The sequence below is a fragment of the Dendrobates tinctorius genome, unplaced genomic scaffold (genome assembly GCF_039654945.1).
Source record: "Dendrobates tinctorius isolate UK_male_01 unplaced genomic scaffold, ASM3965494v1 ptg000200l, whole genome shotgun sequence".
Taxonomy (NCBI): domain Eukaryota; kingdom Metazoa; phylum Chordata; class Amphibia; order Anura; family Dendrobatidae; genus Dendrobates; species Dendrobates tinctorius.
The window spans coordinates 2,973,471-2,988,411 of record NW_027361867.1 but is presented as its reverse complement, the minus strand read 5'-3'; the positions used below and the strand labels follow the sequence as shown (position 1 = coordinate 2,988,411).

Genomic DNA, 14,941 nt, shown 5'->3' with positions numbered 1-14,941 from the left:
GTACACAGAGGGGTCTGCAACCGAGGTTGGGGGTATACGGGTGTATACAGTGTACACAGAGGGGTCTGTGACCGAAGCTGTGTGTATACGGGTGTATACAGCATACACACAGGGGTCTGAGACTGAAGCTGGGGATATACAGTGGTATACAGTGTGAGAGATGCAGGGTCTGTGACTGAAGCTGGGGGTATACGGGTGTATACAGTATACACCACAGGGGTCTGCGACTGAAGCTGGGGGTGTATGGTTGTATACAGTGTACATAGGGGTCTGCGACCGAAGCTGGGGGTACACGGAGCACACTGAGGGGTCTGCGACCGAAGCTGGGGGAATACAGGTGTATACAGCGTACACAGGGGTCTGCACCCGAAGATTGGGGTATACGGGTGTATACAGCGTACACTTGTAGGAGGAAGAGTCCCCGCTGTGTGTCAGGGCCAGAACCAAGAGGGCCGTCACCAAGGTTCCTAGGGAGACTTTCAGGGGGACACAATTAGGAGACGGACCCCAGAGACTTCTAGAAAGGCTGGGGGAGGAGTTACTATAAAAGGGGCTGAGGACGCCAGCAGGAGTCAGTTGACGCAGCAGGGGAAGAGACGCGAGGAAGCTAGAGGGTGCCAGAGAGCCAGAGCAATAGTCTATACCAGAGACCAGAGGGAAGAGCAGCGACAGGCGAGACAGAAGTGGGACTTACTGTGCACAGAAAGGAGGTGGCACCGAGCCGTCCAGCCGAGGAACACTGACCGCCAGCCCGCAGCTGCGGCCTGTCCGCTGCAGCCTGCGGCCGTCGCCACTTCACTCCAGCCAGCAGCTGCGGCCTACCCGCTGCTGTCCGCGGCCTGTCCGCTGCCGCCCGCGGCCGACGCCGCTTCTCTCCAACAAGTGGCGCCGGCCTGCCCACTACCGCCCGCAGCTGTCGCCGCTTCACTCCAGCCCGTGGCTGCGGCCTGTCCGCTGCCGCCCGTGGCAGCCGCCGCCTCACTCCGGCCCGCAGCTGCGACCGGCCTGCAGTCACTTGAGGCAGCCACTGCATGTTCCCATCTCGAGGCTGTGGCCTCCGCTTTCCGGCCCCCAGACAACGCCATACTGCCTCCGCCGGGGGGCATAACGCCGGAGAACCCTCCCGGGGCCTGTTGTGCCCCCCCCCGTGCCGGGGCGTAGGAATGCCCAAAGTCTATGCCAGATCTTCGTCGGCTGGGCCCAGAGGCTGAAACGCCGAAGCATCATCGACCATCGCTCTGCCGGACGACAGGGAGGATAAGTGGCACCTTATAGTCAAGGACCTGTAGTCGGCAATACGGCCGCCCTATAGTCACCGGTCTTTGCCAGATAAGTCATGTTCGCATTATCAGTGTATTCTTGTGTTGATCCCTGCGAGGATAATTACTGTTAGCTAGTTTGGTTGCTCTAGATAGCCCCTATAGGCATCTTCACATATAAAAGTTACATCTTAAAGTCCAAGCCGTCTCACGCCTCGTCACTGCATCCCGCGTGCCTGCGAGTGCTACACACTGAGGGGTCTGCGACTGAATCTGGGGGTATACAGCTTACACAGAGGGGTCTGTGACTGAAGATGGGGGTATACAGAGTACACAGAGGGGTCCAAACAAACGCGGCTCCGCTCCGTACACACACGGCTCTGCTCTGTACACCTCGTACACACACGGCTCCGCACCATACACCTCGTAAACACGCGGCTCTGCTCCGTGGACATGCGGCTCTGCTCCGTACACCTCGCACACATGTGGCTCCGCTCCATACACCTCGTACACACGCGGCTCCGCTACGTACACCTCGTACACATGGCTCCTCTCCGTACACCTCGTACACACGTGGCTCCGCTCCGTACACCTCGTACACACATGTGGCTCCGCTCCGTACACCTCGTACACACGCGGCTCCGCTCCGTACACCTCGTACACACGCTGCTCTGCTCCGTACACCTCGTACACACGCGGCTCCGCTCCGTACACCTCGTACACACATGGCTCCTCTCCGTACACCTCGTACACACACGGCTCTGCTCTGAACACCTCGTACACACGCGGCTCTACTGCGTACACCTCGTACACACACGGCTCCGCTCCATACACCTCGTACACACACGGCTCCGCTCCGTACACCTCGTACACACGCGGCTACGCTCCGTACACCTCGTACACACGCGGCTCCGCTCCGTACACCTCGTACACACGCTGCTCCGCTCCGTACACCTCGTACACACGCGGCTCCGCTCCGTACACCTCGTACACACGCGGCTCCGCTCCGTACACCTCGTACACACAGGGCTCCGCTCCGTACACCTCGTACACACGTGGCTCCGCTCCGTACACCTCGTACACACACGGCTCCGCTCCGTACACCTCGCACACACGCGGCCCCGTCCGTACACCTCGTACACACACGGCTCCGCTCCGTACACCTCGTACACACGCAGCTCCGCTCCGTACACCTTGTACAAGCAGCTCCGCTCTGTAAACCTCGTACACACGCGGCTCCGCTCCGTACACCTCGTACACACGCGGCTCCGCTCCGCACACCTCGTACACACATGGCTCCGCTCCGTACACCTCGTACACACGCGGCTCCGCTCCGTACACCTCGTACACACGCGGCTCCGCTCCGTACACCTCGTACACACGCGGCTCCGCTCCGTACAACTCGTACACACACGGCTCCGCTCCGAACACCTCGTACACACATAGTTCTGCTCTGTACACCTTGTACACACACGGCTCCGCTCCGTACACCTCGTACACACACAGCTCCGCTCCGTACACCTCGTACACACATGTGGCTCCGCTCCGTACACCTCGTACACACGCGGCTCCGCTCCGTACACCTCGTACACACGCTGCTCCGCTCCGTACACCTCGTACACACGCGGCTCCGCTCCGTACACCTCGTACACACATGGCTCCTCTCCGTACACACACGGCTCTGCTCTGAACACCTCGTACACACGCGGCTCTACTCCGTACACCTCGTACACACACGGCTCCGCTCCATACACCTCGTACACACACGGCTCCGCTCCGTACACCTCGTACACACGCGGCTACGCTCCGTACACCTCGTACACACGCGGCTCCACTCCGTACACCTCGTACACACACGGCTCTGCTCTGAACACCTCGTACACACGCGGCTCTACTCCGTACACCTCGTACACACACGGCTCCGCTCCATACACCTCGTACACACGCTGCTCCGCTCGGTACACCTCGTACACACGCGGCTCCGCTCCGTACACCTCGTACACACGCGGCTCCGCTCCGTACACCTCGTACACACAGGGCTCCGCTCCGTACACCTCGTACACACACGGCTCCGCTCCGTACACCTCGTACACACACGGCTCCGCTCCGTACACCTCGCACACACGCGGCCCCGTCCGTACACCTCGTACACACACGGCTCCGCTCCGTACACCTCGTACACACGCAGCTCCGCTCCGTACACCTTGTACAAGCAGCTCCGCTCTGTAAACCTCGTACACACGCGGCTCCGCTCCGTACACCTCGTACACACGCGGCTCCGCTCCGCACACCTCGTACACACATGGCTCCGCTCCGTACACCTCGTACACACGCGGCTCCGCATCCGTACACCTCGTACACACGCGGCTCCGCTCCGTACACCTCGTACACACGCGGCTCCGCTCCGTACAACTCGTACACACACGGCTCCGCTCCGTACACCTCGTACACACATAGTTCTGCTCCGTACACCTTGTACACACACGGCTCCGCTCCGTACACCTCGTACACACACAGCTCCGCTCCGTACACCTCGTACACACATGGCTCCGCTCCGTACACCTCGTACACACACGGCTCTGCTACATCCACCCTGTAAACCCCTCCTGACCCCACCCATAAACTTCCCCTCATCCAGCACCATGACAACCAGCATAGCAGAGTCCTGCACACACTGAGGCCCCTGGTCATGTGACCCCTGACTCCTCCCCCCTGTGACCTCATCACAGGTCCTGTGCGCACAGAGCAGCTGTAGAAATCTCCGGCCTCGGGGGTCTCACCAGACTTCGCTCTTTTCTTGCAGGGGCCACAGTGGATTTCATTCTGGATCCATAGAGCTGAATAGAGGAGCGATGTTCCTTCACTCTGATGGGAATTGATGGTGACGTTTGTCCAACGTCCACGTTACCGAGTAAATCCCCCCAGGACTGCAGCCGGTAAAGACCCCGATATCCACAGGTGTCCCCTCTAATTGGGGGAAAGGGATAGAAAAGCCTCTTATCCCGAGGGGAAACCCTGTACATGGAGACATCGGCCTCAGATCTCTCCTGTCCTGTTCTTCCAGAAAAGCCTCAAACTTCTGTGTGACTCAGAGCTGAGATCTAACGGGAGAGAAGATTCCAGTGCGGGGAAGACGGGAAACCTTCATACAGACGGCCGATGGGGATGGAGGCAGTGACCAACTCTGGACAAATCTGTCTCTAGAGCCGCAGTAGAAGATGAAGATGTCGTCCTCATCATGAAGGAGTTATTTCTCATGTCGCGTGTAATGAATATCTCCTGCAGTATTGCTAATGCCGATTCCAGTGTCGGTAATGAGACGAGAATTAGCGTTATGGAAGATGAGTCTATGAGGAACGTGTTCAGCTGCCGACTCCGAGGAGGAAACTGCTTGTTGTCTGTGGCCTAAATATATAGGTTTTATTAGTAGATGTCAGGGAAGAAAACTAAACCCTGTAAGATAATAAATCTCCTCATATGTTTTCCTTATTATCCCCAGTAATTGTATTATTACACAGGATTCTTATGATGTTACATCGGATCATCTTCTTCTCATTCAGGTCTCTACAATATCGGATCCTCTCAGTGAAGATCTTCTACAAAAGACAATTTTCCAGATTTACCCATCAAGGATGGATATGGACAGAGACAAGATGGCGGAGAGGATGTTACACCTCACCCTAGAGATCCTCTTCCGTCTCACTGGAGAGGTGAGAGATTCTGATGACGTCACATTACATCATTCTTATCTATGGGAATAACAGATGGACAGAACTGGAGAGGTGAGGACTCTGGAAATGTCTGGAGTGAGATTTATTAATGTGTCTCTCCATAACCAGGATTACACAGTGGTGAAGAAGACCTCTAGTGATCGCTGTCAGGACCCTGTGTCTGAGGGATGTGGAAGACCCCTGAGCCCAATCACGGGGCCTCCACCTCACCCCCTGATCCATGAGGACATCAATGACCAGAAGATCCTAGAACTCACCTACAAGATGATTGAGCTGCTGACTGGAGAGGTGACACTGCTGGGACATTATACAGTAACACTATGAAGGGATCGGGGGATGACGGTATCATTGTATGTGTCAGGTTCCTATAAGGTGTCAGGATGTCGCTGTCTATTTCTCCATGGAGGAGTGGGAGTATTTAGAAGGACACAGAGATCTGTACAAGAACGTCATAATGGAGGTTCCCCAGCCCCTCACATCTCCAGGTAATAGACAGGACTAAATACACACGGCCTATAATTATCTGTATGTAGAGAATGAATTCAGTCCCTGTATGTGTTTCCTCCAGATCTATCCAGTAAGAGGACAACACCAGAGAGATGTCCCCGTCCTCTTCTTCCACAGGACTGTAACCAAGAAGATCCCAGTGCTCCTCAGGATCATCAGGTAGATGGAGAGAAGGTGTCAGGAGATCTCCCCTATGATGTGTAGACGGCTGTGAAGGTCTTGTGCTCAGTCTTGTTTTATCCACCAGTATTATACGTTTTATACTTGTGTAATGAGAACGGTGGAGATGGCAGGATTAGAGCTGATCATAGATGGGACTTCTCCATCTGTCGGTGACTTTTACAATATTTGTTTCAGGGTGAAGATCTGACCCATATTAATACTACAGAGACAGATGTGAGAGATGATGAGCGGTGTAAAGAGGAGATTCCCACATATGACTACCCAGGTGAGTAGTAACCACTGAATGCAGAGAAGTCACAGATTCCTCTCAGTCACCGGCTGTGGCTGCTTTATCGGTGGTGTAGTCCGGCCGTATTACCATGATCACCATTTTGCCTCTAGACCACAACATTCTCCTCCACCCAAAACTGTGCAAATGACTTTGGGCATTGAAAGCCCTTTTCTATAGAACTTACAACCTGGAGGATCCACCTACCCCCTGGGATTAGTGTGAGGGTGATCCCTTAAAGCGAGATCTATATAATTACTTGTACCTGACCAAATATAGGCCGAGTGCGCGCTTAAAGGGTCACACTGGACGCAAAGTTAGGCCAGGATCACACTACTGTGTGTGATGCAAGAAAGTTGCACGAGTCTCTCGCATCAACACCCGTCGCTTCCGCCGCTATTCGGGATTGGAGCTGCGGCTGCATAGAAATCCTAAAGTTTATTCTCAAGACAAAGAGACAGGACTTAGACAGGTAATGACCAGAGTCTTCTAAACTATAAAGCCAAATGACAGCGTACGTAGAATGTGCTGACAAGTTAGAAAATCACTTGAAGAAAAATCTTATGCTGGGCCTGTAAGAGAAAGCGGAGGGTAATGATGCTGTTGGCTTCCTAGATCCCTGAGATCTTACCGGATGAATCTTCTCTCCCTTCTGTGCTGCTGAATGTCTCATAGTCACTAGGGATGAGCAAGTATACTCGTTAGGATTTGGTACTCGCGGTACTCGAATCCTGGTGAGTATTTCACAACTCACCTCTCTAAGCTGTGCGTGGCTGAGGGCTGTAATATACATTTATTCCCGCCTGCAGGAGATGTGTTGGCTCCAGTCCTGGTGTCATGGATTCACTCCACATCATAAATTAGATTGTTTTTGATCCTAAGGAATTCAGATTATTGCACAATCTCCCCTGAAATGGGGAGCAATATTATTTTCTCTAATCTTCTGCTCAGGATCCATAGTAGCTCCAATGGTCCACCATAAATGAGGGCAACTCTGGTTTACTGTTGTGTAATCTGTATTTGTAGTTTTCAGTTAATGACATTCCCGTGCTCTGAGGCGGGGCTGTGGGTGGGGCTCTGGGGCAGGCTGTGGGCGGGGCTTTATGTGGTGCGCTGATTACATATTCATCTGTATTGGCTTATGACAGGTCGCTGATCCCTCACTGACCTGCCCCCCATTATTACATAATGCATATAATAGCATTGATATTATTGTTGATACTGCCTATAATATTGTGGCTATTGTGAGGCTCAGAAAAAAATTACATCCAGCAAAATGACACCAGCGGTGCCTGTCCAGTAGCCTCTATCTCTTACTTATAGGTGCTACTGCGCAGGCGCCGCCATCACCGGTGACATTTTGCTGGTTGACTCTATCTTCTCTGCTTTCCATATCCCAAGGATTGCCTTGCTCATCGCCCTTTAACACCCTTACATGGATCTGGACTTACACTGGGACCCCTAGGCTTGGCCCATGGTGTTACCTGCTAATCTGTAGTATTAGATGGCAAGAAGAATAGTCAGGTAGCTGGGTCAGAACCAGAAGGACAGAATACAGAATCAGAAGACACAAGAGTAGTCAGTAAACAGGCCACGGTCACAGCAGGAAACAAATACACAAGCCGCAAGCTGAGCACAGAGGACTGAACCAGAGGAGAACAGCGCTGTATCTGGCAGATTCCGGCCATGTGCTTTGCGCTTTAGTAGGGTGTGGTACTTTCCAATTGGCTGAAGTAGGGAGCAGATTACTCCAGCTGGACAGCAGGAACAGATCCCAGATGAGATTGGACACGCCATATGCAGAAGCCCTAATATAACTAAATGACAGAAAACCAGAATAGTAGAAATCCCCATAAAGTGATTCCATGTTATAAATTAATTCACCGAAGGTTATAATCTATACACACGGGGTCAAAATTGTTGGTACCCCTCGTTTAATGAGAGAAAAACCCACAGTGGTGACAGAAATAACTTGAATCTGACAAAAGTAATAATCTATCAAAAATCTATGAAAATGAACAAATGAAAGTCAGACATTGCTTTTCCACCATGCTTCCACAGAATTAAAAAAAAATAAAACTCATGAAATAGGCCTGGACAGAAATGATGGTACCCCTGAAAATAATGTGACAAAAGGAACATGATAAATCGCGGAGTGTCCACTAATTAGCATCACAGGTGTCTACAATCCTGGAATCAGTGAGTGGCCTGTATAGAGGCTGCAGATACTCACTGTGCTGTGTGGTGACATGGTGTGTATCACACTCAACATGGACCAGAGGACGTGAAGGAAAGAGTTGTCTCAGGAGATTAGAAAGAAAGTTATAGACAAACATGATACAGGTAAAAGTTATAAGACATCTCCAAGCAGCTTGATGTTCCTGTAATTACAGCTGCACATATTATTCAGAAATTTAAGCTCCATTGGACTGTAGCCAACCTCCCTGGACGTGGCCGCAGGAGGAAAATTCATGGCAAATCAAAGAGATGGATAATACGAATGGTAACAAAAGAGTCCAGAAAAACTTCTAAACAAAAGGTGCACTTCAAGCTCAAGGAACATCAGTGTCAGATCCCACCATCACAACAATTTTCCTTTAAACCTCATTTTTTTTTTACTTTCGCAAGGGTAATAGGAGAAAATGGACTATAAATTTTGTGTTGCAATTTCTCCTGAGCATGCCGATACCCCATATGTGGGGGAAATCTACTGTTTGGGCACACAGCAGGGCTCGGAAGGGAAGGAGCGCCATTTGATTTTTTGAATGTAAAATATGCTGTAATAATTAGCGGTTGCCATGTCACGTTTGGAGAGCCCCTGATCTGCCTAAACAGTGGAAACCCCCAATAAGAGACAACATTTTGGAGACTAGACCCCTTTAGGGAACTTATCCAGATGTGTATTGAGCACCTTGATCCCACAGGTGCTTCACAGAAGTTTATAACGTAGAGTTGTCGAAATAAAAAAAATAACATTTTTCACAAATAATTCAATTTTAGCTCCATATTTTGCATTTTCATAAGGGTAACAGGAGAAATTGCTCCATACAATTTGTTGTGCAATTTCTCCTGAGCTCGCCGATACCCCACATGTGGGAGAATACTACTGTTTGGGTGCATGGTAGAGCTTGGAAGGGGAAGAAGCGCCATATTGGAGAGCAGATTTTGCTGGAATTGTTTGTAGGTGACATGTCAAATTGTCAGAGCCCCTGACATGTCTAAACAGTGAAAACCCCCAACACGTGACCCCATTTTTGAAACTAGACTCCAAGGCACTTATCTAGATGTGTGGTGGGCTCTTTGAACCCCCAAGTGCGTCACAGAAGTTAATTACGTAGAAACGTAAAAATAAAAAATCTTTTTTTTTTTTAAAAAAAAGTTCTTTTCGCCCTCCAATTTTTATCCAAAGGGTAACAGGAGAAATTGGACCGCAAAAGTTATTATGCAATTTGTCCTGAGTATTCTGACACCCCTTATGTGGGGGTAAACCATTGTTTGGGCGCATGGCAGAGCTTGGAAGGGAAGGAGCGTCATATTGGAAAGGAGATTTTGCTGGAATTGTTAGTGGGTGACATGTCACATTGTCAGAGCCCCTGAGGTGCCAGATAAGCATAAGGCCCCAAAAGTGACTGCATTTTACCAAAAACTTCCCTAAATGAATTCTTCTTGTGGTGCAGTGAGCATACTGACACCACAGCTGTTCCATAGAAAATTATACCATTGGCCAGTGAAGAAAAAATAATTACATTTTTACCACTAAAATGTTGTTTTAACCCCAGATTTTACATTGGAAAATATATAGATAGGTAAATGGTCACTACACCCATAGATGAATTCACAGGGTGGTGTCATTTCCAATTCCCAGAGGGGTGTCATTTCTAAAATGTGGTCACTGTGACACTTTGGAGAGCCGCTAAGTGCCAGAACAACAGAATCCCCCCTGAAGTGACCCCATTTTGGAAATGACACCCCTCTGATAATTCATCTATGGATATAGTGACCACTTTCACTACATGGATGATTTCCAGAAACACGTAGTGGAAGTTTCAGAGCAAAAATTGCAAAAATGTCATTGTAGTGCCCAATATATTGTGCCCAGCTTGTGTCTCTGGAGACCTCCCCCCACCTACCCCCGGAAATTGTTACGTCAGCTCTACTGAAATGTGTCTGTCACTAAATAAACCAAATGCTTGAATGTCAAAACAGTTCAAAAACGTGGTTCTGTGTGGAAGGTTGTAAAGCCGTCATGGAGGCATAAGGCTGGCAGTGATGGGCATTGTGGGTAATAATAGCGGGGATCATGCCTCATTCCTCTCTAGGAACATACACGACATCTTCTCTGGGGGTTCTTTCTTGTTTCAGTTACTGGGATGAGTGCAATAAAATGTCGCTCAGTGAGTCTTCTGACATCTTCAGATTCTAAAGGATTGGCGGGGACAACATTTTCAAAACAAGATTTTCAGTGACCTTTTCCTGATAATCAAGGAAAGTATCTGCATTTCCGGCTTTTTTGTATAACACAAAAGAATTCTATGTGGCCACCTGAAACAAATACATGACTAACTTTTTATACCAGATATATGATTTTCATGATACCTGGTATGGCTGTAGAACCTGATCTGCAAGGTCCACACCCCATATATTTGTTGTAGTCAATGACAGACACAGGGTTTGGAGTAGTGGATCCCTGTTGGTCTGCAGTGGCCCTTGTGGCATCTGTGTGGATCGAGCTCAGGATAAAAATATCTTTTTTATCCTTATACTTAAGGGCAAGCAGCTCTCCATTGTGTAAAGACCCTGACTGCCCCTTTTGGAAATTTTTGCTGACTAATGATTGTGTGTTGAATGGTCCCACAAGCCCCTATGTTATGTTCAACCAGACTTATAAATAGGGGTATGCTGGTGTAGTAGTTGTCAACATACAGATTGCAGCCTTTTTGTAAAAATGGAGTTATCAGCTCCCAAACGACTTTTCCAGATGTCCCCAGATAAGTAGGGCCTCCTGGTGGGTTTAGTTGGCTGTCTTTCCCCTCATAAATGTGAAAAGCTGATGTGTATCCGGTTGAACTCTCGCACATTTTATAGAGCTTTATTCCGAACCTTGCCCTCTTAGAAGGAATAAATGGCTTGAGGTGCAGTCTTCCTCTGAATTTTACAAGGGACTCATCAATGGAAATGTTTTCTGTTCGGGTGTAAAGCTTTATGAACTTTTCTGTCAAGTCTTCGATGATGGGTCTGATTTTGAATAGTCTGTCATGTTCTGGGGCATTTCTGGGCAGGCATTGACTATTGTCATTAAAATGCCAAAATCTCATGAGCATTTCATAACGGGTCCTAGGAAGAATGGCAGAAAACATAGGGGTGGCTTGAACAGGGCAGTTGGACCAATGGCACCGAATGCTCGTTTCTTTATCAAGCCCCATAGCGAATGTAAGTCCTAAAAATGTTTTCGTTTCTAGGACATTAGTTGGTGTCCATAAATTTGACCTAGCATAATAGGATGGTGGATTCTGGCTGATGAATTGGGACACATATAAATTTGTAGGACAATATGCTCTAGCAAGCTATCTGTCAGAAACAAATTTAAAAAAATAATTGGTCCAAAATTTTCCACCTCCACATTTATACCAGGAATGGCATTAAAATTAGGGATGAATGGAGTAGCCGAATCCGAAGCCTCCCATCTGGGAAATGCTACATCAAGAGGCAAAGCCCCTTGGACATTGGTGTGCGCCAATTCACGAGCACTAGGGACAGCGCTAGTACTGGGCATTGTTCCCTGAGTTGGAGACATTTCTCCAGAAGCGCTATTTGTCCTTCTTGTTGTCCTGGTCCTTGTGTGTGAGGATGGACCGGAATCACTGCTCATTTCTGAGCTATCACTGTCGCTGCTACTAAAGCCCTCGAAATCCTCATCATCATCTGACACTGCACTTTCTTCACTGTCAGAACATAAAAGTGCATAAGCCTCCTCTGTTATTAAAACTGACCATTTTATTCGTTTTTTATTTCTTTTTCCGGAAATAGAAAACTCTGACATGACTGACGTGACCAAATTATTGGGGAGACAATTGAGAAAAGCCTAATTCTTTACCCTACCCCTAACTTTAGAATAAACCCTATCTTTAGCCTAACACTAACCCTAACTATAGCACTAACTGTAACCTGCCTTATCTGTTTTTCCATTGACAGATGATGGACCTGAGTGGGGACTTGTTTTTTGTGAGATGAGAATTGGTATGATTTTTGCTTACATAAGGCTGGTTTCACACTAGCTTATTTTCCACGCAGCGCTCGGTGCCGCTAAGCCCCGCCCCCTGCCGACTCCCTGCCCGTCCCATCCGGTCATCGCCGCCTACTATCACACATGGCCGCATGCGATCTGCGCACCCTATCTTTAGCATAGGGTGCGCAGGCCGTGCGCTAGTAGGATTTTAACGTGCGCTGCGCACTTTTGAAGGTGCGCCAAGCGCACCAAAATGCAACATGGTGCGTTCGGCGCACACCAGCACATTTTTAAAAGTGCGGAGCGCACGCTAAAATCCTACTAGCGCACGGCCAGCACACGGTCTGCGCACCCTATGCTAAAGATAGGGTGCGCAGATCGCATGCAGCCGTTTGTGATAGTAGGCGGCGATGACCGGATGGGGCGGGCAGGGAGTCGGCAGGGGGCGGGGCTTAGCGGCTCCGAGCGCTGCGTGGAAAATAAGCTAGTGTGAAACTAGCCTAACATTGATTGGTTTCTTTTTATTGGATATTTGGGAGGCAGAATGAACAAACAGTTGAACACCGCACACTACTGGTTCATCCTACAAGGTTTTCTATTAGACTGTGAACTGTCATTGTCTTGGTAAATAATTAAAGTTTTTTTACATAGCTTGCCATTTTTATTGACAGTTTAAGTAGAAATGTTGAAAAATATAAAACTCAAGAATATTTTATTAACCCCTTAACGACCACCGATACGCCTTTTAACGGCTTTAATTAAGGGTACTCATACCTCCCAACTTTTGAAGAAGGCAAAGAGGAATAAAGGTGGTGGCGCTAAATTTTAGGCCACGCCCCTAGCCACACCCATTTTAAGCCACACCCATTTACACACACCTTTTCCTCACTCCTCTGTCCATCCCAGACTCTTGTGTCCCCTCTGTACTCCTCTGTCCACCCCAAACTCCTCTGTTCTCCTCTGTCCACCCGACTTCTGTGTACCCTCTGTACTACTCTGTCCACCCCAAACTCCTCTGTTCTCCTCTGTCCACCCCAGACTCCTCTGTTCTCCTCTGTCCACCCGACTCCTGTGTACCCTCTGTACTACTCTGTCCACCCCAGACTCTTGTGTCCCCTCTGTTCTCCTCTGTCCACCCCAAACTCCTCTGTTCTCCTCTGTCCACCCGACTCCTGTGTACCCTCTGTACTACTCTGTCCACCCCAAACTCCTGTGTCTACCCCAGACTCCTCTGTTTTCCTCTGTCCACCCCAGACTTCTGTGTCCCCTCTGTACTGCTCTGTCCACCCCAGACTCCTGTGTCCCCTCTGTACTCCTCTGTCCACCCCAAACTCCTCTGTTCTCCTCTGTCCACCCCAGACTCCTGTGTCTACCCCAGACTCCTCTGTACTCCTCTGTCCACCCCAGACTACTGTGTCCCCTCTGTACTCCTCTTTCCACCCCAGACGCCTCTCCCTTCTGTCCACCCCAGACTCCTCTGTCCCCTCTAGTTTCCTTTCTCTCCCTCAGACTCCTCAGTCCCCTCTGGACTCATCTGACCCCTCTAGTCCTCTGTCCCTTCTGTTCCCTCTGGACTTCTCTCTCTCCCCCAGACTCCACTTTCCCCTCCGGACTCCTATCTCCCTCAGACTCCACACTGTCCCCTCCAGACCTCTCTGTCCCCGAGACTCCACTGTCCCCCCCAGACTCAGCGTGTTCCGTGTACCTGAGCACCTGACCGCGTCCTCACAGCACCACAAGCTCTCTGGGCACTTGCTGCAGGATGGGGCACCTCTCCTTGGTGATATATGGTAGCTGTAGTTCCGGGTTCTTGCTTCCTGGGGCTGGGCTGGAGGTGAGCTCTGTGCACCCTGTGGATGTGGCGCGGCGATCCCCACACTGTGTGCGGCCTCTGCTGTATTTTGCGGTCATACACCGCGATCGCGGGATAAAAAGCTTCCCGGCCGAGACGGCAGGATAAGGACCAGAAATCGGGTCTGTCCCGCGGGAATCGGGAGGGTTGGGACCTATGGGTACTGAAACCACAGCGCCGTGAATTCACTGCGCTGTGGAGTAAGTAAATAGCACCCCCAGTGTCGTATTTTCTCTGAGGTCTTGGCTGCAGGGGGTAGCCGAGACCCCAGAGAACATGAATCGGGTTTGTTTTTGCCGACCCCGCTTTTGCAATCGCCGTTATTAACCCTATAACGGCGACTGCAAAAAAAAGCCGCGATTTTGCATTTAATTTCTCTTTCCTCTGATGTGATCGCATATCTGAGGCGAGAGAAATAGGGTCCCCTATCCCCCCCAGTACCTCTCCGTGGTCCAGGGTCCCCTTCCGGTGGTCTTGCGTCCCGCCGGCCTCCTCCAGTGGGCGCCGCCATCTTGGATCCGGAGAAAATGGCGGGCGCAGGCACAGTGCGCCCGCCGTGAATCTGCAGGCTCCGGCTGGCAGATTCCATTCATTCATTTTGATCACTATGATAAACTATCATAGTGATCAAAATAAAAAAAATAGTAAATAACCCCCTTAGTTAGGCAAACATAATGAAATAAAGAATATTGTTTTTTTTTTCATTTTTCCGCTAGGACTAGGGTTAGAACTAGGGTTAGGGCGAATTATAATTAGGGTTAGGGTTGGGATTAGGGTTAGGGGGTGTTGGGGTTAGGGTTGGAGCAAGAATTGAGGGGTTTCCACTATTTACTATTTTGGGGGTCTAAAAATTGGGGGTTAAAAAAATCACTTTTGTGGAAATAAAAAGAACTTTTTATTTTCACGGCTCTGCGT

At 49.8% G+C, this 14,941-nt stretch overlaps 1 protein-coding gene and 1 pseudogene across 1 annotated transcript; both read left to right on the top strand.

Moving 5' to 3' along the window:
• LOC141056862 (uncharacterized) overlaps positions 1-14,941 on the top strand; it is a 42,278-nt pseudogene that overhangs the window by 24,910 nt on the left and 2,427 nt on the right.
• LOC141056799 (oocyte zinc finger protein XlCOF29-like) lies at positions 4,419-5,346 on the top strand. Its single transcript, XM_073553284.1, has 3 exons — positions 4,419-4,433; positions 4,820-4,969; positions 5,099-5,346. Exons 1-3 carry the CDS (start codon positions 4,419-4,421, stop codon positions 5,312-5,314), a joined length of 381 nt encoding a protein of 126 aa, XP_073409385.1. The 3' UTR covers positions 5,315-5,346.